Raw genomic sequence first — 24,063 nt, 5'->3', positions numbered from 1 at the left:
GAGAGTGTAGGACAGAGGTTCTTAACCATAGGCACACATCTGAGAAGTTTTAAAAAAATATATTAAATGCTTGAGTCTCATCTCAGATTTATTGAATCAGGATATGGAACATAACTTTTTAAGTCCCTTAGATAATATTCATGTTTACTGCTATTTAATGATCACAGGTGTAGAACACAAGTTTAAATAGGTATTAACCTTAGGAGATACTCTAAAACTACCTTTCTTTAAAAAGTCATGGATATGACCACTTCTATTCGCGATAGTATTGGAAATTCTGACCAGATCAGTTAGGCAGGAAAAAGAAACAAAAGACATGCAAATGGGAAAGGAAGAAGTAAAATTATCTCTGTTCCCAGATGGCATAATCTTATAGGTAGAACACCTAACAATTCCACAAAAAAAAAAAAACCAAACAAACTAGCAAAACAAACAGCTTAAGCTAATAAATATAGCAAAGTTGCAAATTAGTTGCATTTCTATGTACTAGCAAAGAGCAATCTTTCAAGATTCCACTTATAATAGCATCAAAAGGAATAAAGTACTTAGGAAAAAAAATAACCAAGGAGATTAAAGACTTGTACACTGAGAACTATAAAACATTACTCAAAGAAGTTAGAGAAGACCTAAATAAATGGAAAGATATCCCATGTTCATGGATTGGAAAACTTAATATTGCTACTATGGTATTATTATCCAAAATAATCTACAGATTCAATGAAATCTCTATCAAAATCTCAACAGCATTTTTTTCATGAATAGAAAAACCCATCCTAAAATTTGTATGGAATCCCAAAGGATCCCAAATGGCCAAAACAAGAACAAAGTTGGAGGACTCAAAATTCCTGATTTCAAAATTTAGTAAAATGCTATGGTAATCAAAACAGTGTGATACTGGAATAAAGACAGACATATAGAACAATGGAATAGAATAGAGAGCTCAAATATAAACCCTTGTGTCAAATGATTTTTGATAAGTGTGCCAAGACCATTCAATGGGAAAAGACCGTCTTTTCAACAAATGCTGCTGGGAAAACTGGATACCACATGCAAAAGAATGAAGTTGGGCCCTTACCTTACACTATGTATGAAAATTAACTAAAAATGGATCAAAGTCGTAAACTTAAAAAATAAAATAATGAAGCTCTTAGAAGAAAACATATGGGAAACACCTCATGACATTGCATTTGGTGATGATTTCTTGGATACTGAAAACACAGGCAATAAAAGAAAAAATAGATAAACTGTACTTGGTCAAAATTAAAATCTTTTGTACATCAAAGGACACTATCAAGAGAGTAAAAACACAACCCACAGAATGGGATAAAATATTTTCAAATCATATCTTTGATAAGGGATTAATACCCAGAATATTAAAAAAAAAAACCATAACTCAACACCAAAAAAACAAAACCAAACCAAAAAAAAACCAATTAAAAAATGGGCAAAGGATTTGAATAGACCATTTTTCCAAAGAAATGGCCAGTAAGCTCATGAAAAGATGTTCAACCTAAATAGTCATTAGGGAAATGGAAATCAAAACCACAATGAGATATTGCTTAACACCCATTTAGGATGGCTGTTATTTAAAAAAAAAGTCAAAATCTCCACAACATGATATTCACACTGTTCAGGATGCAATCCAAAATTCCTTGACCTGTGAAGAATCAGTGAAACATGACCTAATGTCAAAAGAAAATAATGAGATGCCAAAACCACAGTGATCTAGATATTGGAGTTAAAAACTTTATAGCAGCTTTATTAACTATGCTCAATGAGTTAAGAAAAATGCACTTGTAATAGATGAAAAGCTAGGTAATCTCAGCAGAAAAATATAAAATGTAAAAAAGAATCAAATGAACATTTTAGAACTGAAAAATATCTGAAATAAAAATGTCACTTAATAGCAGAATGGAGCTGACAGAGGAGCCAATGAACATAAAACTGGATTAATAGAAGTTACCCAATCTGAAGAAGAGAGAAAAAATTGAAACAAAACAAAGCAAAACAAAGAAATAGAAACTCAGGGACCTGTGGGACAATTTCAAAAGGTCTAACATGCAAATAATTAGAGTTTCTGAAGGAGAGAGGAGAGAGAATGGGGCAGAAAATATATTTGAAGAAATCATGGCAGAAAATGTCTTAAATTTGCTGAAAAATATTAATGCATAGATTCAAGAAGCTCAGCAAATCCAAACAAGATAAATTCAAAGAAATTCATGCCTAGGGACATAATAATAGTGACATTGTTGAAAAGCCAAAGATAAAAAAATCTTGAAAACAGGGAGCAATTAATCAAATGACCGTGTACTTGTCACTAGAAACCATGAAGTCAAGAAGATAGTGGAATAATGAAAGTGTTGAAAGAAAAGTAAATCTCTATATCCAGTGAAAAATCCTTCAAAAACAAAGGTAAAATAAAGACATTTTCAAGTAAAGGAAAATTAAGAGAATTCTTTGCCACCATGACTGAACAACAAGAAATGCTAAAGGAAGCTCTCCAAATAGAAGTAAAAATGACACCAGAGACAAACTCATATCTTAATTAAAATATACAGAAATGGCAAATAAAATATAAGTACCTATGTTTTCTCTTAATTTTTAAAAATACATATGATTTCTTAAAGCAAAAAATATATTGTGGAGTTCATAATGAATGTAGAGGCAATTTGTATATATGTATGTCATATGCATACATGACAACTATAACATAAAGAAATGGAAAGGGGGCCTGGTAAGTGGATCTGTACAGTTCTGTATAACATTCAGAAAACCAGGAATAGAAGGGAACTTTCTTGATCTGATAAGTATCCTGTATGAAAAGCCTACAGCTAACATTATACTTAATGGTGAAATATTGAATACTAACATCATATATAATGGTGACATATTAAATACTTTCCCACAAAGATTGAGAATAAGGTAAGGGTGCCCATTGATACCACTTTTATTCAATATGTCTCTGGATGTCCTAGCCATTTTAGCTATTGCAATAAGACAAGGGGAAAAAAGGCATACAGATCAGAAAGAATAAAAATAAAATTGCCTCTATTAGTAGATTACATGATTGTTTATGTAGAAAATAGTAAGGAATTTACAAAACAATTACTAAAATTAATAAGTGAATAAAGTAATGCAAGATTGATGTATAAAAATCAGTTGAATTTTTATGTGCTAACAGCAAACAATTGGAAAATGGAATAAAAATGCCATTTAAACAGGATCAAAAAATAACATAGGAACAAATTTAACAGAAGACATGCAGGACTTCTACATTGTAAACTGAGCATTACTGAGAGACATTAAGGAAGAACTAAATAAATAGATATACCATGTTCAGGGATTGGAAAATTCAATTTTTTTAATATGTCAGTTCTCTTCAAATGGATCTTAGGTTCAACAGAATCTCAGTAAAAGTCCCGTTAAGTTTTATTAAATCTCGACAAGCAGATTCTAATATTTATATGGAAATACAAATGACTTAAAATAGCCACAATTTTTAAAAAATAGAACAAAATTTAGAGATTTATACTCCCTGGTTTCAAAATTGCTAAAAAGCTACAATAATCAAGATAATGTGTCATTGGCTTAAGAATAGGTACACAGATCACTGGAATGGAAAAGAGTCCAGAAATAGACGTATGCATATATGGTCAACTGATTTTCACCGCTGGTAGCAAGGCAATTCAGTGGGTAAAGGAAATTCATTCATCAATTACAAAACAATGATTCTTAACTTTTACTTCACACCATATTAAGAATCAACTCAGAATGGGCATACACCTAAACATAAAAGCTAAATTTATGAAACTCCTAAGAGAAAACGTAGTAGGAAACCTTCACCATCTTGGAATAGGCAATGATGCCTAAAATAGGACCCAGAAACATAAACCGTAAAAGAAAAAAATACATTGGACTTAAAATAAATATAAAAATACTACTTAAAAATGAAAAATCAAAGCACAGACTTGGAGAAAATATTTGCAGTATACATATCTGGCAATGTACTATTATCCAGAATATAATGAACTCTTACAACTTAATAAGAAGGCAACAAAACTGATGGTAAAAGGGGGAAAAGATTTGAACTTTGCAAAAGAGTATATACTAATGACCAATGAACATGTGAAAAGACACTCAATATCTTTAGTCATAAGGAAAATGCAAATTAAAACCATGATGTGATATCACTGTATATTCACTTAATTAAAATTAAAAAGCTTTATCATAGCAAATGTCGACAAGAATATGGAGCACTTGAAATACATATGGTAGTGATGAGAATGTAAAATAAATCATACAACCACTTTGGAAAATTGTTTTACAGTTTCTTAAAAAGTTAAACATACTCCAGAGAAATGAAGCATATGTTCACACCAAGTTTTAGCAACTTTATTCATAAAACTGAACATAACTTAAATGTTAAGAGGTTAATTAAGATTAAGAGGAGAATGGATAAACAAAACTGGTATATCCATGCAATGGAATACTCAACAATAAAAATAACAAATCTGCTGACACACACCATGGATACATCTCAGAATGATATGGTGAGTGAAATAAGCTAGACACAGAAAAATACGTACTATATACAACGCAAACTATGTGACAGCAATCAGAAAGTGACAACAAGCAGATCAGTGGTTGCCTAGGTTGGGATGTATGAACTGCAAAGGGGCACAGGAATTGGGGGGGATTAATGGAAATCTATTATTTCTTGATTATGGTGGTGGTTTCACAGTATATATGATGGTAAAAACTCATGAAATTGTGTGCTATAAATGTATGTACTTTATGTAAATTACTCCTCTATAAAAATGATAGAGAAAAAAGGTCCTTGATGCCACAAATAATGTAGGAGCCCCCTATTTTGTGTTCTTTCTTCCAGAAATATGAATTTATTTTAACAGATTTGCTTTCATGGTGCTTGATACTGTTCATTCTTTATACTTTCAAAACGTCTCTAGGGTTTCCATATGAAATTTAATCTCCATAATGGCAGGGACTTCGTTTTGTTTAATGCTCTATCTCCAACAGTATAAATGAGATAATTATAAATCGATGACTGCTTCAAAAAGAGAAGTACAAACTGATATGAGAACATGTAAGGGAACCTAACCTGGACTAGGTAGTTAAGGAAGGACTACCTGAGCAAGTGACTTTAAGACTGAGACCTGAAGTGTTAGGGATTAGCCAAATGAGAGGTTTGGGTCTAGATGTCAGATAGTTAGATATTTAACTTAAGAGCTCAGAGAGAGGTTTGGGCTAGAGCTATTAAATTTGGGGAATCACCCAGGGAGAGTGTATTGAAAGAAAATACTAGAACCCTGAGTAACACCACGACTTTCAAGAAGAGGGAGAAAGCCAGCAGAGTGTGAGAAAGAGCTTCGAGAAATTTAGGCACATTCAAGAAAGGATACATTGCTCTGTGAAGTTGGGATCACCTAGGGGAGAGAGTATTTGAGGTTGTATTTGAGAATATTTGACAAAGCTGCCAGACTGTCAACCATAAGGACTAAGAAGCAGCAGTTGGATGTCCCTGGTGATCTTTAGGAAAAGCAACAGATTGAGGTAATTAGAGAAGAAGGGCAGAAGCCGGGTTGTAATGAGTTGAGCAGTGAGGAGAGGAAATGGTGACCATGAGCATAGATAAGTCTTCGAAGAAGTTTCTCTGCAGATAAGATAGAAAGTCCAGTAACCCAGGAGGATGTGAGGTCAGGGGAGGGTTTTTAGTGGGAAAGTGGGATTGTCCTTTTTTCATTTTTCTTTTTTGAAATGGGGGATATTTGAACATATTTAAATATTGATGGATTGGAGCCAGTAGGGAGGTAGAGTTGAAAATTACAGAAAGAAGCTGAATTCCCAGTGAAGATGGGCAACGGTACACAGGTGGTGGGACTGGTGGTGATTCAAGAAGAAAACAAAATAAAATAAAAATAAAAATTAAGAAACAACCTACATGAACAACAACAAGGGCCTCTAATAATCTGAGTATGTTATCTGTACTTTTGTGAATGTATTTGTGTGGTAAAAATCTACTAATGAAATTGCTAAATCAAAGGGAAATATTAAGAGACTTAATACTAAATTACACTCCTTATAGCACTGAATTAATTTTCCTACCAACTGCATAGGAAAGTGCCTGTTTTCCTAAATTATTATCTCCTACCATTACCAATCTGGGCATTATCAATGACTTTAATCTTTGCCAATCTGACAAGTCAAGATGTTATTTTCATTGTTGGTTTAATTAGCATCTCTTTGATTTTGCACTGTGTTGAATTTATCTGAATTTATTGACCATTTATATTTGTCTTTTTCTGTGAACAATCTGTTAATATTCTTTGTTCATCTTTATGTATTTTTATTCTTACTGATTTATATGAGCTTTTTGTAAATTAATGAAGTTAGCTCTGTGTCATGTGTTATAAATTTGTGTCCTAGTTTATTGTTTACCTTTGACTGTACTTATAGTATGTATGTATATGTCTCTCTGTGTGTCTGCATATGTCTGAATGCCATATAGAAATGTTAAACTTTTGCAGTCATCTTCTTCAATCTTTTCCATTATGGCTTCTGGATTTTGTCTCCAGCTTAGAAAGAGTTTTACTATTAATCATGACACCAGATTGAAACTTTCTTTCTTCTCCTTCTCTCTCTTTCTTCTCCTTCACTCTCTCTCCCCTCTTTTTTCTTTCCCTCCCTACCCTCCCCCTTTTGAGATGATCATATATGCTTTTCCCACTTTAATCTATTAACATAGTGAACTTTGTTAATAAATATCCTATTATTAACCTTACTTAGCTGTGGTCTCTAATGTTTTCTTTAAGATTTTTGCATCAGTATTTATAAGTGAGATTAATCTTTTTGTGTGTGTTGTATTGACTTAACAGAAAGAATGTAAAAGCTTTCTTCTTTCTCCAGCTGGAAAAAATGTAAATACTAGAATTATCAACTCCTTCAAGGTTCAAAAGAATTCACCTGTGAAACTGTTTATGGTGACTGTTTCTCCCTGGTGGTGCTGGTGGAGAAAGGAGTTACTCAAATTTTAAGCACATACTAGAGCCATTTTCTTCTCAGAGCAGTTTTAGTTTCCATTTGTCTTCTGTCCTGTCAGTGGTTGCTCTTCCATTCCCTTTTCTAGTTTGTACCACCATATCTGTTATTTCCTGATACTTGATTTTCCTCTTCTCTCTTCCTTCTTCTGCTGGCTGTCCCCTCTGACCTTTCCCATTGAGCTTTTAGACCATAACTTTGGTTAGTCAGCCAGTTACATTGGGTTTTGAATAATCTTCATCTTCATCTCTCCATAGCTATTTTATTATTTTCTGCTACTTAGAGTTTTCTTTCCACTGCCTGATATCTTCCTTGATTTATTAGTTTTTAACTTCAGATGTGGATGCTATTCTTACCCCTTGAAGTTGCCAAGATATTAACACCCATATATTTTTAGAAGGAATTACTAGTTCTGGACTATTACTATGAGCCTCTTAATGTAGTTACATTATGTTTTACAGTATCATGATAAACATAGCAAACCAAGTTCCTCAACTTGTTTTGCCAGCCCTGCACAACCTAGTGGTTCTCCACCTTCTAGGGATACCTTATGTGTATGCGTGTGTGTGTGCACACAGACGTGCATGTGTATGTGTTACAATATTACATAGATGTCCTGGGAAGGCCTCACTGATGAGGTGTGTTTTGAATAAAGCCTGAAAGAAGTAAGAGAATGAGCCAAATGAATATCTGGGGGAAGAGCATTTCAGACAGAAGGATAGCTGATATAAAGCCTACAAAGGGAGATTGTGCCTAATCTGATTTCGAGGGAAAACAAAGAGCCTAATGTTGTTGTTGTTTTTTTAAATTTATTTATTTTTTATTTATTTATTTTTGGCTACATTGGGTCTTCATTGCTGCATGCGGGCTTTCTCTAGTTGCAGTGAGCAGGGGCTACTCTTCGTTGCAGTGCATGGGCTTCTCATTGTGGTGGCTTCTCTTGTTGCAGAGCACAGGCTCTAGGTGCATGGGCTTCAGTAGTTGTGGCTTGTGGGCTCTAGAGTGCAGGCTCAGGAGTTGTGGTGCATGGGCTTAGTTGCTCCACGGCATGTGGGATCTTCCCGGACCAGGGCTCGAACCTGTGCCCCCTGCATTGGCAGGTGGATTCTTAACTACTGCACCACCAGAAAAGTCCCAAGAGCCTAATGTCTTTATAGTAGAAGGAGAGGTTGTGAGGTCAGAGAGGTGACAAGATACAGCCACTGTGGAAAACAGTTTGGGGGTTCCTTAAAAAACTAAAAATAGGACTACCATATGACCCAGCAATCACACTACTGGACATATACCCTGAGAAAACCATAATTCAAAAAGACACATGTACCCCAATGTTCATTGCAGCACTATTTACAATAGCCAGGACATGGAAGCAACCTAAGTGTCCATTGACAGATGAATGGATAAAGAAGATGTGGTACATATATACAATGGAATATGACTCAGCCATTAAAAGGAATGAAGTTGGGTCATTTGTAGAGTTGTGGATGGACCTAGAGAGTGTCATACAGAGTGAAGTAAGTCAGAAAGTGAAAAACAAATATGTTAATGCATATATGTGGAATCTAGAAAAATGGTATAAATGATCTTATTTGCATAGCAGAAATAGAGACAAATGTATGAATACCAAGGGGGAAAGGGGGAGTGGGAGGAATTGGGAGATTGGGATTGACACATAAACACTATTGATACTGTGCATAAAATAGACAACTAATGAGAACATACTGTATAGCACAGGGAACTCTGCTTAATGCACTGTGGTGACCTAAATGGGAAGGAAATCCAAAAAAGAGGGGATATATGTATATGTATAGCTGATTCATTTTGCTGTACAGTAGAAACTAACACAACATTGTAAAGCAGCTATACTCCAATAAAAATTAAAGAACTCAGATCATTTAAAACCTGTGGGCCATTTGAAAAACTTTGGCTTTTACCCAGGTGAGATCAGAAGTCATTGGAGAATTTTGAGCACAGGAGTGAAGGGTCTCACATATGCTAATAGGATTTCTTTGGCCTCAGTTGAAAACACACTTAATGGAGGTAAAAGCAGAAACAGAAACCTAGGGAAAAGTGGCAGTAATCCAGACCAGAGATAATGATGGCTTAGTTTAAGACTGTAAGCAATTGAAATGGTGAGAGGTGTTTGGATTCTGGATAAATTTTGAAGATGGACAAGTAGGATTTCATGATGGATTAGATGTGGGGTGTGAGAGAAAGAGAGGCATTAACAGTTGACTCCAAGTTTTTTTGGCCTGAGCACCTAGAAGTATTGGTATTTGGTATTCAATATATATTTGTGAAATTAATAAATGTTTATTTATTTTGAACATCTGATAATTCATAGATAAAAGGGTCCATCACTTTTGGCTTCAAAATAATGACTATAATGATTGTCACAACATTTTTCTCAAAATGTCCCTCTTATTTATTTCTTCCAGTTGGTGAATCAGTTTTTCTTGGATGTTAGATAAGAGGAAGCATATTACACACCTTGCTTGCTAGTATTCTTTAAAGATAGGCAATGTGTGTACAGTTATATGAGAAAGAAAACTCACATGTCAAAAGATGGGAATGAATTTTCATTGTCTTAATTTGGTTTAATATTCATAGCCATAAAACCTAGCTTGATTAGAACTTCTTGGATTTTAAGCAGTGGAAGGAAGTAAAAAGTTATCACCACATCAGTTATACCTCAATAAAGCTAAAAAATAAAAGTAATAACAAAATTAAAATGAGGCAGTAGAAAAGTGGGAAAAAAGTTTTACCACAAACATTGTGTTTATTCTTTCTGTTGTGTAAGTGTCATAAGGAATTGATGCACTTGTCTTATTTTTTGGGAGGGAAGAAACAGTCTTGGAACCATGCCTTTTCCATTTAGCCTAGAGAGTTAGGACTAAGAAAAATAATACATTCTCTACCTCAGGAATGTTTAAGTCCAAAATTTCTCTATCATTCTTGCCCAAGTTTTACAAAGATATTTTATCATTTTATCATAGAATGTCTGATAAATCAGTTAATAATGAATAAAATATTGTTTCACTTTTTAAATCTCTTAAAGATTGTAATGGTATCCTGGAATACTTCTCTTAATTATTAGCATGTAGTTATGTTTATATTTTAAATATTCATTTATTAAAGGAGCAGAAGCATAAATGTGAGTTTATTAATTTTTTTCAAAGAACTGTTCATTTTAAATTAAAAACATGGATAATAAAAATTTTTAATTCAATTATATGATTTGAGTTCAGTTCAGCACACTCTCTTAAGCACATGCTGTGTGTTCTGTATGTGTTATGACAAGCACTGTACAAGAATTGGAGTTTAAAGATAAATGAAAGCTCCTGTTTTTAAGGAGCTTATGGTCTACTATGGGAGATAGACAAGTAAAAGGATAATTTAAATAGTATGTGGAGAACTTTCACTTATAATCAGGAAGGAGCACAACACAAACAACTAGAACTGAAGAAAATATATTAAAAACTATTTTTACATATTGAGGACAAGAGACTGTTCAAGACTATGATTACGAGAAGGGAAACACATGAGGTATGATTACCCTAGCTTTTTACCTGGATGCAATTCTTTGACAGCAGGACTGAGAGGGGGAACTTAAGCAAAGCAGAGTGGTCTGATTGAGTTGAGGAAACAAAGATTGGAGTTCAGGGAGGCTGAGTTAGCTGAAATTTTCAGGACAATGTACTTGAGAGGAAAGAACTACACAGACAAAAAACTCCAGAAATCTTCATAGAGGTTGCTTTGAGCCTTTGGCTATATATTACTCTGTGCATACATTCGGGAAAACCACTAGGCTGAGTGAAGAAAAACTGCTGAGGAGTCATAAGGTCAACAATTCTAAGAGCTCACACAGGAGACATTCATGTTCCATCCTGTCAGAATAGAAAGATCCCATTAAACAGAAGAGTCCTGCCTTAATAGCAAGATTAAATTAGCCTTAGACTTAAGGCTCTTCTGGACACACTCTTTTAAAAAAAATCTTAAAAGCAAGGTTTGGACTTAATCATGTTACCTAACTGCCCGCTAAATAACAAGCACCAACATGCTTTAAGGGAAGAGATCGAAATTCAAACATTCAAGAAAATAGTGAGCACAATGTCTAGTATCCAATCAAAAATCACTATACATGTGAAAAAGCCAGTTGTAACTCATAGCAAGGAGGAAATTAGGTCAATAGAAACACCTCTAGAAATCATAGAGATAATGCAATTAGCAGAGAAAGACTTAAAATTATTCTTATAAATATACTCAAGACCATGAATATAATGAAGAGATAAATAAAAGATATAAAAATAATCAAAGATTCAGAAAAATCATTTGACAAGATCCAACACCCTTTCATGGTTTAAAAAAAAAATTCAATACAGTAGACATAGAAGGGACCATTCTCAACCTGATAAAGGGTATCTATGAAAAACCCATGGCGAATGCTATTAATGATGAAAGAATGAAAATTCCTCACCTAAGATTGGGAAAATACAAAGATATCCACTACTACTACTTCTATCAAACATTTTGCTAGAGATTTTAGCCTGGGCAATCAGGCAAGAAAAAGAATTAAAAGACATCTACACTGGAAAGGAAGAAGTAAAACTATCTCTATTTGAAGATAACATGATCTTGTGTATAGAAATCCTAAGGAATCCACCGGAAAACTATTTGAGCTAATAAACAAGTTCAGCAAGGTTGCAGGATATTAGATCAATATATACAAATCAATTATATTTCTATATACTAGCAATGAACAATTTGTAAGTTAAATTAAAGAACATTCCATTTACAATCAAAAAGAGTAAAATACTTAGGAATACATTTAACAAAAGTTCAAGACTACAAAAAACATCATTGAAGGAAATTAAAGAAGACCTAAATAAATGGAAAGTCATCCCAAGTTGATGGATTGGAAGATCTAATATTGTTAAGATGGCAATACTCCCAAATGTGATCTACAGATTCAATATAACCCCTATCAAATATTCTAGCTGGCTTTTTGCAATCTGACCCTAAAATTTATAGAAATGCAAAGGACCAATAATAGCCAAAACAAACTTGAAAAAGAACAGAGTTGGAAGACTCACACTTCCTGATTTCAAACTTAGAACAAAGCTGCTGTAATCAAGACAGTGAGGTGCTGGTATGAGTATGGGCATATAGATCAAGGGAATATAATTGAGAATCCAAAAATAAACCCATACATTTATGGTCTATTGATTTTTACACATATGCCAAGACAATTCATTTGCAAAAGAATAGTCTTTTTAAATAAAGGTGCTAGGATAACTGGATATCCCCATGCAAAAGAATGAATGTGGACATGTACCGCATACTGTACACAAAAACTAAATCAAAACAGATCAAAGACCTATATGTAAGAGCTAAAAATATAAAACTCTTAGAATAAAACACAGTTGTAAATCTTCATAATTTAGGATTAGGAAATGGTTTTCTAGGTATTCACAAGCAACAAAAGAATAGATAAATTGGACTTCATCAAAATTAAAACTCGAGTTTCAAAGGACACTATCAAAAAAGTGAAAAGACAACCCACAGAATTGTAGAAAATATTGGCAAATCATGTATCTAATAAGAGACTAGCATCCAGAATATATAAAGAACTCTTACAACTAAACAATAAAAAGAAAACCCAGTTTTTTTAATGGACAAAGTATTTAAAAAGGCATTTATCCAAAAAAGGCATACAAATGGCCACATGAAAGACGTTCAAAATAATTAGGAAAATGCAAATCAAAACCACAATGAGATGCCACTAGCCTGGCTATAATAAAGGAGTAGATAAGAGTTGGATAGGCTGTGGAGAAATTGGAAACCTCATACATTGCTGGTAGAAATGTACAATTATACAACTACTTTGGAAAACAGTTTGACAGTTTCTCAAAATGTTACACCTAGAGTTACCCTATGACCCACAATTCCACTCCCTGGTATTTCAAGATAATTGAAACCATATGCCTGCATAAGAACTTGTACATGAATGTTCATAGCAGCATTGTTCATGGTAACCAAAAAGAGAGTAGAGTTTTCTTATTTCATTGGGAAGCTTGTTTTACTTAGTAATATGACACTATTTTGAATTCTCTTTCAGCAGTCTAACCCTCAACTAACTTGTTCTTTTGTATCCAGTTGTTGCTTAAATAATCCTGGTCAGTTTATTAAGAAACAGTTCCTACGTGGCCAAGGGAAGCTGTTGGGACTTAAAATTTACCATATACTGCTTAAATTTTTACTACACAAGAAAAAGTTAATCATTCCTGACATACATAAGGCAAAACTTAAAATAGTTAAAATATGTTTTTTGGTTTTTGTCTATTTGTTTCTAGAAATGAAGTCAGTGGAACATGATAGTGGCCAGTTAAATGAACTTCAAAAACAAAAGAGTGAATTGATACAAGAATTATTTACTTTGCAGAGAGAGCTTAAAGGTATTACCTTTATGAGTTAGTTTATTTTGCTGATGAATATTGTTATATATCTACTATACGGTAGTATTATTCTTTCAAAATGTATTCACCTATTGGGATATAGTGCTGCTATTGATGTAAAAAAGGAACAGGTAAAGCACTGAACTGATCAGTGTTAGATCTGGTATTTTTTATGTCACAAATTTTGTTAAGATCTTTTTTTGTGTGTGCCTTTATTTGCTACATTAAAGTAGAAAAATAAAAATCACTAATACATATATTTTACATGAAGCACTAAAATTGAGTATTGTTCTTATGAATGAATAAAGATAACCTTTATGTTTAATTTTTTAAAGATTGTAAGAATTTTCTTAATTGTTTAGGTTTTGAAGATAAAAAAAAAGAAGCCGTTTGTACTACCAAGTACCTAGAGGCAGAAAAAATAAAAATCAGTGAAAAGCCTCAAAATGATGCTGAATGCTTAAGGTAAGAATTGCCTATTATACTTCGGTATAAAATCTGGTAATTTTCCAAGTTGTCAAGTAGATTTCAGCATAAAACTAAACGCACAGTTGTTTCTTTTTTAAGTTCGTTTAAGAAATTATTTCCTTCTATGTGTATTCTGAAACATACTAATAAGCAAACACTTTACTGGCTAGAAAGTGCTACACATAAGTTTCACGATGCATCAGGTTGATAAGGTTGAAATCAATTTTATCTTTTCATATACCTCATGGTCTCAGAGTTATTCATATCCTAACAGATTAAGATATAGTATTGTTTCCACGACTCTCTTTTTTATTATCCTAACTTTCTGGAGTGAAATGATTGAAATTATTTTTTGTCCTTCTAGATTTCAGGGGAAAAAAACACAGTCTACTATTTTACTTGAAATCTGTCACTCTGGTTTTGGGCCTAAAGATTGAAAATGTATTTTCTGTATGGAATATTGAGATTTTTTTTTAATGCATTTGGATAATGAAAGAATAGCTGAGGTTTGAAATGACATAATTATATACCAAAGGAGAACACCACCCCCAGTTTATTAATTTCACTGTTATTTATTAATAATTCAGTGTTATATTTGCTGGCTTAATTTTAAAGAACTTCCTATACTTTCTACATTTAATGTAAGAAACAGAAACCTCATTACCAAATCTACGTAGAGGCAAATGAAGACTTCTTTCACATAAATCATATAGGAAATAAGTCCACTAGAGCTGAACAAATGCTTCATATTAGCAGTGTATTGCCTTAGGCCATAATTTTAGTAGATTGTGAGAAAATATCTGCAATTTAATTTTATGTTAAGTTTTATAAGCATGAAATATCAATCTCTTGGGTGATATGTTTGATGCAGAATGAGTTTCTGTAATGACAGTCTGCTCATTGATTTTTTTACACTTTTAAAAATGGTAATGCCCACTGGTGTCATTATAGTTAGTAGTAAAGGGGCTTCCAATATGAACTCCAGTTTTGTTTATCACTCAGTCATAAAAATTTGCCCTGGATTAAAATTAAACACACAAAGTCTGTTAGAGAGAGCTTTTCCTTCACAGATGGTGACAAAGGAAATTTGGATAGAAAGAAACATCAATCAATATACCTAGTCCGTTCTTTGCATTTTAGCAGTTATTGAATGAAATGCCAATATTTATCAATTCCCACTTTAAATTCTTTAATATGTGTAGCTTGGTTTCCCTTCTGGTATGTTCCATAAAAGTTATTTCAAGTGTGAACAGCAGAGTCAAAATACTAAGTGTAAAGATTTTAGAAAAGAGGGCCACCAGTCTTATAATTAGTGCAATAACAAGGAGCTAATGATGGCAAGAAATGATATATTTACTGAACATCATTAAGGCCAAAATTAAGTTGGTTTTATCCCTAAATTTTGGAATAGAATAATCTTTTTCGTCTGTGTGTTCAAATGTATACTGAATTCTATAGTAATTGCCTTTATCTTAAATTTTCAGGTTTAACTACTCTTGGTATAGATGCTATTTTTATAGCAGGGTTTCTCAGCCTTGGCACTGTTGAGATTTGGGGTCAGGATATTCTTTGCTGTGGGAGAGCTGTCCTATGCAGTGTAAGATATTTATTAGCATTCTTGGCCTCTACCAACTAGATGCCAGTAGCACCACCCACCCCCAGTTGTGACAAACCAAAAATGACTCCAGATATTGCTGAATGTCCCCTGGGCAGAGACGGGTGGGCAAAATTGTCCCCAGTTCAGAACCAGTTTTATTTTAAAGTTATTATAATTGTACTTCTACTTTTATTAAACTTTAACCAGTAAGAAAGCAATTACTGGTTACAAAAAGTTACAAAAAATTAATTACAAAAAATTAATTACAAAAAATTAATACTTCATCTCTATGAACTTATTGTTTCTACTTTTTGTAATTAGAAAATTTTGATGCATATTTTATTCTGTCTATATTATTGAAATTCTTTTGTAATGATTATGTTTTTATAAAGTTAATCTGCCATGTCCAGGTTGGTTGTTGGACTCTAACTTAATGCCATCCATTAATGGAGAGAACTAGTACTTTATTTATTTATTTTTTTAACACCTTTATTAGAGTATAATTGCTTTACAATGGTGTGTTAGTTTCTGCTTTATAACAAAGTGAATAAGCTGTACATATACATATATCCCCATATCTCCTCCCTCTTGCGTCTCCCTCCCACCCTCCCTATCCCAGCCCTCTAGGCGGTCACAGAGCACGGAGCTGATTTCCCTGTGCTATGCGGCTGCTTCCCACTAGCTATCTATGTTACATAAAGCAGAGACCATTAAACTGTTGTGAATATAAAGTACTGGTTGAGAACCAGTACTTTATATTCACAACAGTTTAATGGTCTCTGCTTTAGGTAATCTTCCCCTATTTATAAATTACAAGATGTTTGTTTATTTAAAAGATTCTAATGTGAAGAGTGTGGGCTCATTAATTAACACATGTTAAAGCAGCTAACTTATAGAATATTGCTATGATTAATACCTAAACCAGAGGTTGTGTTAATTTCTAAGAAACGTCCCTGAGGGTTGTATAACAGACCAAGCTAGTTTTTTCGCATAGTCCAGGGAGGACAGAAATGTTAAATCTCAGGGTCTCGAGAGGCAGTAAGCATAGAGGTTAAGATTACAAACACCTTTGAATCCCAGCTCTGCTATTTACTAGGTTAGTGACCTTGGACAAGCAATTTAACTGGTCTATGCCTCATTCTCTACATCTATAAAGTGAGGTTAATAATGGCCCTACCTCACAAGACTCTAGCAAAAATTAAATGTCTTAATATATACAAAGCCCTTACAACAGTGCTTGGTACACAGTAAATGCTCTGTAATTATTAGACATAATTATAATTGTATAATTACTTAAGATTTCATTTTTATTTCATACTATCCATGTGAATTTCATGCCTTTCAGGCTTCTTTCTCATGTTTTTCTCCTGCCTGTCCTTAAGTGCAGAGGCTCCCTAAAGTTTAGTCACTGATTGTTTTCTTACTTTGTGCTCTCCATGGGCTACCTCATCTGGTCTAAAGTTTGAGTTATCATCCATAGATAATTTCCAAATCTTTGTCACTAATCCCTCCTACCTAAGCTCCAGTTCTGAATTCCCAAGAATTTAATATAAACATAGAAATAGACCTGAAGTGATGCTGCCCTGATTAAACAAACAAAAACATAAGCTGTGCTCTCTCCCTGCACGTCTATCACATACTCTATTCTACTAGCACATCAGAATACTATTTGTGGAATTCCAAATATGCCACAGGACTTCACACCTCTGTATCTTTCTCTTTTTTCTCTATTAGTTACAAATCTGATTTAGTCTTCAAGGCCTAGCTCACATGTCATTTTTCCTGAGTAAACCCAAAATGTAGCAGGCATGTTTGATGTGCTCAGAAATCTCAACATTCTCACCCTATCCCCGTCCATCACCAAGTTTTGTTGCTTTTACCTCCAAAATATTTCTTGAATCCTTCCACTTCTCTCTCCATGGCTACCATCCTAGATCTAGCCACTACTCTCTCTCACCTGGATCACAGTAACAATCTCTCTCTGCTTTCCCGTCATCCACTCTTGCAACCTTCATTGCATTATAAATTGAATAGTGTCAGCCCCCTTATTAAAACCATCCTAAAATCCATGACTCGTCACAATATGGTATATGACCACCTCCCTGATGTTATTTTCAACCATGGTCCCCTTCTCACTCTGCTCCCTCAAGCACTCCGAGCTTTCTTCCACCTAAGACCTTTATCTATGCCTTTCTTTCTCCTCAAGTTATCTGTTTGCCCCTTGCCTGCTTGTCTCCTACCTGGTGGGACATGCCCTATCCTTTAGATCTCAGTTGAAATATTTCCTCAGAGAAGGATCCCTGTGATCTAAATTTTACAACCTGTTGTTTTTCCTAATAACACACTGTATTTTTTCCTTGATAGCACAGATTCCATTTTGTAATTACATATTTATGTGCTTTATTTTATTTATGTCTATCTCATCATGTGCTCAGTAAGGGGAAAGATCTTGTCTACTTTGTTTACCATTGTATACTCATGGTCTAATACCTTGGTACAGAGGTTGGCATATAGTAGGTATTGAATAAATAAATGAAGGAATAAATGAACGTAATAAATTATGAAAGCGTTCCTCTACTGTTCCTTTCTCTGTGTTCATAGAGAATATGTTTATAATTCTGTTATATCATTGATCATATTCTATGATATTTATGTGTATCAATCTCTCCCACTTAACTGGGAACTCCCTCTACTACTTCTTCATTTTTCTATCAGTGTCTGAATCTAACATAGTCCAGGGCACTTAGTGTTTAATAAATATTTGTTCCAGTGATTGAGTCTACATATTTTATTTTTACTGCAAAGAAGATAAAAGTTCCTCATCTATTTTCAATGTTATTTGCAAAGACATGGTATATATTAACCCCTGAGATAGCCCCATGGAATTCTTCTTTCCACTCCTGGTTTTTTTCTTCCATGAAGAAAAAGCTTTACTGGTTTAACCCTCCTTGTTGTCCCCCCTAGAACTCCTTCTTTCTTATTCTAAGGTGGAGAGGAGTGATTCAGTCTGATTGGTGAGTTTGGAAGGATAAACCGAAGCCCAGCTTTCTTTTCCTTACCTCTCTGGAGTACGGCCTGCCTCAGAGTGTATGTTCCACTCTGCTCCTCTATCCCTTAAGTTTTACAGTGATAGGACTCCATGAAAGAAAGCTTGTGGCATCCAATTCTGTCTCTAATGGTGTGAGTTACATTAGTCTAATTCTGGGGTTCAGTATTAGTAAATCCTTTGCATGCAGATATAAGCCACATTCTCCAGTCTCTGCTATATTAGTAGCAAACTTGACATCTTGACCTTCCTTATTTCTCAGATGGGCAGAATTCAGGTAGGAAAGAATAGCATTATATACTGGACCACTTCAAACTCTCAACACCTATTATTTTTTATTATTACTCAACACCAGGGTCACCAAAATACAGTTCTTCATCATGACTTTTTATTTACTGCAATAGTAACATACCAGACAACTTGAAACATTTCAGGCACTTTTTTTACCTACAACACTTCTTCTTAGAATGGTTTTACACTTTTTATAACCAATGTTTATGCTTGTTTAATACAGCAGGAAGTTTGTTTCAGAATGAAGCTACAAAGTCAACAGCATGGGATTTTCTTTCTGAACATTTGAAGATAGAGTGGTTTTGTGAACAGCATGTTTGCAATGGAAACAGCACAAAAGTTAATATACACCTGCTACTGAGAGACTCTAAATGCATTTATATGAAGTAGTAAATCAGTGCTGTTGCCTCTTCAGTGAAAAGGTCATCCAGTTAAGTTGGTCATAGAGGTCACATTGATGGTCCTTAGATTTATAAGAAGGTATAAGCACATGATGATGTTAAAATACTTCTAACCTCTCTAAAAGATACACAGAAAAATCTGTATATTTACATATGTATGTATTTTTTATTTTACCAAATATGTATAGATACTTTTAAATTATGAGAGTAGGCTATGTTGATTAAATAAAAAACTCAAACATTACAAAAATGTAAAACATCAGTCTCCTTTCTCATTGTCTTTCTCCAGCCTCGGTGTAACCAGTGTTAAAAGTTTTGCATATATCCTTTCAGAGTTTGCAAGCCCACATACACCTGTGCACACGCATGCACGTGTGTGTTTAGCAATAAGATAGGATCACACGTACTGGTCTGTAGTTTGCTTTATTACTTAGAAAATACAGACATTTCTCATTAATATGTACTAATCAACTTTATTCCTTTTAATGCCAGTGTATGGAGATGCCATATTTTGTAACCTTCCTCCCACTGATGGATGTATGAGTTCTTAAATATTCATAATTAGAAACACTTTTATAAATGTATCCTTAAATACTTGTGGGAGTGTTTGTGTAACATTATTTAGGATAATCATCATTTAGCAGAGTAATAAGAATTGTTATCCAGTCTATATTGAGAAAATAATGCACACTTACTTTGCAGTACTCTGTGTTATCAACAGGAATGAACTCAAAGTGGACAAGTGTAACAAGATCTCAGTTCTAAAGCTTCTGGAAAATACTAGTCAAAAATTATGTGTATGTAACCAACCCATATCATCTGTCTCTTTTTTTTAACATTTATAAGATGTGAAAATCCCCATTTAATTCCAGGATCATTCTTAGCTATGTATTTTGTTGAATATTTCTGTTGACTCTGCATCTTTTCTGGTAAAACTTCATCATTTATTCACTAACAGAAGTGCCTCTACAGCATTGATTATGTAGCCTTCAAGCTAATAGAGATCCCCTGTTTTGTGAATTCTCGGCACACGCTGTAGTTATTAAAGCTTCTAAGTAAATACAAGGGAAATTTTTATGGTAGAAATCAGTTGATTATTTTAAATGTTATATTCTGATATAAATGTGCCTATTTGCAAAGGTACCAAACATTGAAGTAATTTTGCTTATTATATGAGCCATATATAATATTAATCATTTCCCAAATTCATTTGTATCTTTGATATCATTATGCAGATTTTTTTTTTCATTTTCATATGTTTACCCTTACAAACAACCCCTTTTGGTGTGGGGATGAGGAAGATAATAGAAAATATGTGGTAAAAGGAGATGCCACCCAACCCAGGATTTGGAGTAACGGAGATGCTGGTAGGACCCCTCTCTCTTTTACCTCCTTCTCAGTAGACCTCTCAAGTTCAGCCTTACTTACACACCTGTAAAAGTTCCTACCTGTCTGCTGGTGGCCTGGACTGAAGGAAGACATAATTAGAAAATTGAAATTCTACTTTCACACAATCAACTTTCAAACCCACTCTCAGAAATAAATTGGGTATGAAAGAGAATGACATATATATCTTTAAAAAGGAGTATTTTGTGTTTAAATGGCACTGAAATAATTTTCATATGAATTACTATAGAGAAATAATATTTTAAAAATCAAGCCATGAAAAAAGTGAAAAGTAGGAAGGACTGCTTATTAAACCTTTAGTGTGATTAAGGAAACCAAAAAGGATAAGATTAATAGACTTAACACATAAGATTTAAAATTCCATGTGTCAAAAATGTCATCAACATTGAATGATAATCTGGGTGAAATCTTTAGTACTTATGACAAAGGATAACAGTTTATCAAACAATTAACCGATAAAAAAGTCAGTAAGAAGACACTAAAAATCAATAGTTTTTAATTCATGTATTCATCCAGCAAACATGTATTAAACACTTGCTTTGTTCCATACACTATGCAAGTTACTAGAGATACCAAGATGAATAAGACAAGGTAATTCAGTTATACTGCTTATCAATTAAGTACAGATTAAAACTACTGAATATCAATTTTCTATCAGATTTTGAAAGACATACTTAAATGACCATAATCAAAATTGGCAACAGTGTGGTACAGAGATAATTCATCCATTGCTGTGGCTGTATACACTGCATATATTTGGAATGTAATTTGATGAATGCAAATTATTGTAAGCATCTTTAAAATGTTTATGCCATTTAATGCAATAATTCCACTTATGAGCTCTATCCCAAGGGAAATAATTCCAAGTACAGAGGAAGTTTTATGTACAAAGGTGTTCATAGAAATGTTATTTATAGTAGAATAAAAATAGGAACAACTTAAATGCTGTACTATAAATGAATGATTAAATTAACTGTGGTGTAACCACTTGGACTACTATATATTTATCTTAAATGGTATTAATTGGCATGTGTAATTAACTGGGGGAAATGTATATGATAGCATTAAGCAAAAGAAAAAAACTAAGAGGCAAGATTACATAATCACTATCACATAGAAACAAAAGACCTAGACAAAGTATACCTAAATTTTAATAGCATTGAGTTTGTGTAGTAGGACTTTGGGTAAAAATTGTCCTTCTTTCTAATTAAATAGTACTTTTTACATTTCTATAGCTAAAAAGAGTGTTCTTTTAGTTAAGGCTTTTCTATGGCACTTAGAGGTAACAAAAAAATGAAATGGTGCAGGATATCATAAAAATACATGGAACACACATTTTGCTAAACTAACTAGCAATGTTGGCCCATCCTCATCAATATCTGATGATTTGGAGAAAGGTGGCAATAACAATGCACACTGCCCTTAGTTATTGTGCAGTAGGTGAAGGAAGTTCTTCTTGACTCCTGTAGGCAATCAGTCTATGCACTGAAGCATGAGATCTGCTTACCATTATATAGCTTTGGCCTAGCTGCAAATACATTATATTCATACCATTAGCATCTAGCCTCTTTTAAAGCTAGCAACAGTAATCTTTAAGTGCAGATCTAAATTCTACAGCTTGATTATATGCTGAATAGTGAGATACTTCCTATAATTCATTCTAAATGCCGTCCTTAATTTCAGTAGTCTCTCATCCTTCTCGTTAGCTAACTAAAAGGGGAAGTGGTCACCATCCAATTCTGATGGGCTTGAGAGCTCTTACCGACCTGTAGTCCATTTGAACTGAAAGGGGACAGGGCAAGTATGATGGTATGGTGGGAAGAAAGATCCCTATCACTGTATTTGGAAAGATAAATATATTAAAATGAAACCTTATGTACATTGCATAGCAGCATCTACAGTATATTGTAACTCTCCATTTAACTTTCCACTTACTCTTTAAAAATATTTATTACAAGGGATTTTATGCTTGTGTAAACATCTAATGCTCCAAATTAATAACTTGTTCTATCTTTCCAACTTGAGCATTCCATCAGAATTTTTATTCACTATTAAATTCCTACAAGTTCAGAAGACAATGAACTTCACATATATGAGGTATTGTTTCTCCATCCATCCTTATAACTATTATGTTTTTTTCCCTAACTATATGTAAGTTCTAAAGTATAATAATATACTGAGCACCTGTGAACTAAACTAGAACATTACCAATATCTTGCTATGGGATCCTCTGTTAACCCACACTCCCTTCTTTACCTCAGATGTAATTGCTGTCCTACATTTTGTTTCATTTTCGTGTGTTTGTGTGTGCGTGTGTGTGATATGACTTACTTGATTCATTTCTGCTTATGTGTAATTTTCTTTGTTACTTTATGATTTATTAAAATTTATATCATGTATGTATATATGTGATCTACCTGTCATTTATATGCATGCCAAAATAATATATTGGTTATTTTTGCGTGTTTTTGAGTTGTGGGCCTTGTTTTTTATTCAACATCGTTTCTAAACTTTGTCCATGTTATTGAGTGTAGATATGTGAATATGCCAGATTTTTTTCCCTTTTTAATGCACATTTGGGTTGTTTTCAGTTTTTGTTGTTGCAAACAGTGTTGTTTTGATCATCCTTGTGCACATGTGCAAGAGTTTTTGTAGGATATATGCCTGGTGGAATTGCTGAGTATAAGGCATATAAATGTTGAACTTTACAAGATAGCAACAAACTATCTTTCAAAGTGATTAAACCAATTTATACTTCCATTGGCACATTATAAAATTCCCCATTGATATCCGTTCTCTTCAATGCTTTATTTTCAGACTTCTTAAATTTTGCCAATCTTGTGGGCATAAAATGGTATTTTGTGGCTAATTTGTACTGCCCTGACTACCTGTGTGTTTGGTTACCTTCTCATCTGTTTATGGGCCACGTGTTTCCTTTTCTGTAAAATGCCTCAATTATTTTGCCACTGGGTGTTTGGGTAATTTTTCTTTTTCTTATTGATTTCCAGAAGTTTTTTTATTTTTAGTTTTTTAACAGTTCTGGATTTTGTCTGTTATGCATAGAAAATATCCTCTTCCAACTTAAGAAGTTTTTTGTTTGTTTGCTTGTTTTTGGTGTTCTTTATGCATTTGTGCTTGAATAGATTTCCTACTTTTACTGTGGTTGAAATTATCAGTCATTTCTTTTTATAGTTATCATTTTTGTCTTTTTTTTAAGAACTCTTTCCTTACCCAAGATCAGAAGGTTATTCTCCTATATTTTCTCTAATAATTTTTAAGGTTTGTGTTACATATTTAGGCTTTTAGTTTATTTGGAATTGATTTTTGTTTACATTCACAGTAAGG

General features: G+C 33.5%; 1 protein-coding gene across 1 annotated transcript in view; it reads left to right on the top strand.

Moving 5' to 3' along the window:
* Nucleotides 1-24,063, top strand: part of CCDC172 (coiled-coil domain containing 172) — a 335,882-nt gene that overhangs the window by 290,249 nt on the left and 21,570 nt on the right. Inside the window, exons 7-8 of the mRNA XM_082423434.1 lie at nucleotides 13,407-13,508; nucleotides 13,871-13,973. Coding sequence (XP_082279560.1) covers nucleotides 13,407-13,508; nucleotides 13,871-13,973 — 205 coding nt within the window. The remainder of the gene's footprint in view (nucleotides 1-13,406; nucleotides 13,509-13,870; nucleotides 13,974-24,063) is intronic.

This window comes from Balaenoptera physalus (assembly GCF_965194825.1).
Source record: "Balaenoptera physalus genome assembly, chromosome: 14".
Classification (NCBI taxonomy): Eukaryota; Metazoa; Chordata; class Mammalia; order Artiodactyla; family Balaenopteridae; genus Balaenoptera; species Balaenoptera physalus.
Note: the sequence above shows the minus strand (reverse complement) of the source record. Positions and strands in the feature narration are given on the sequence as shown.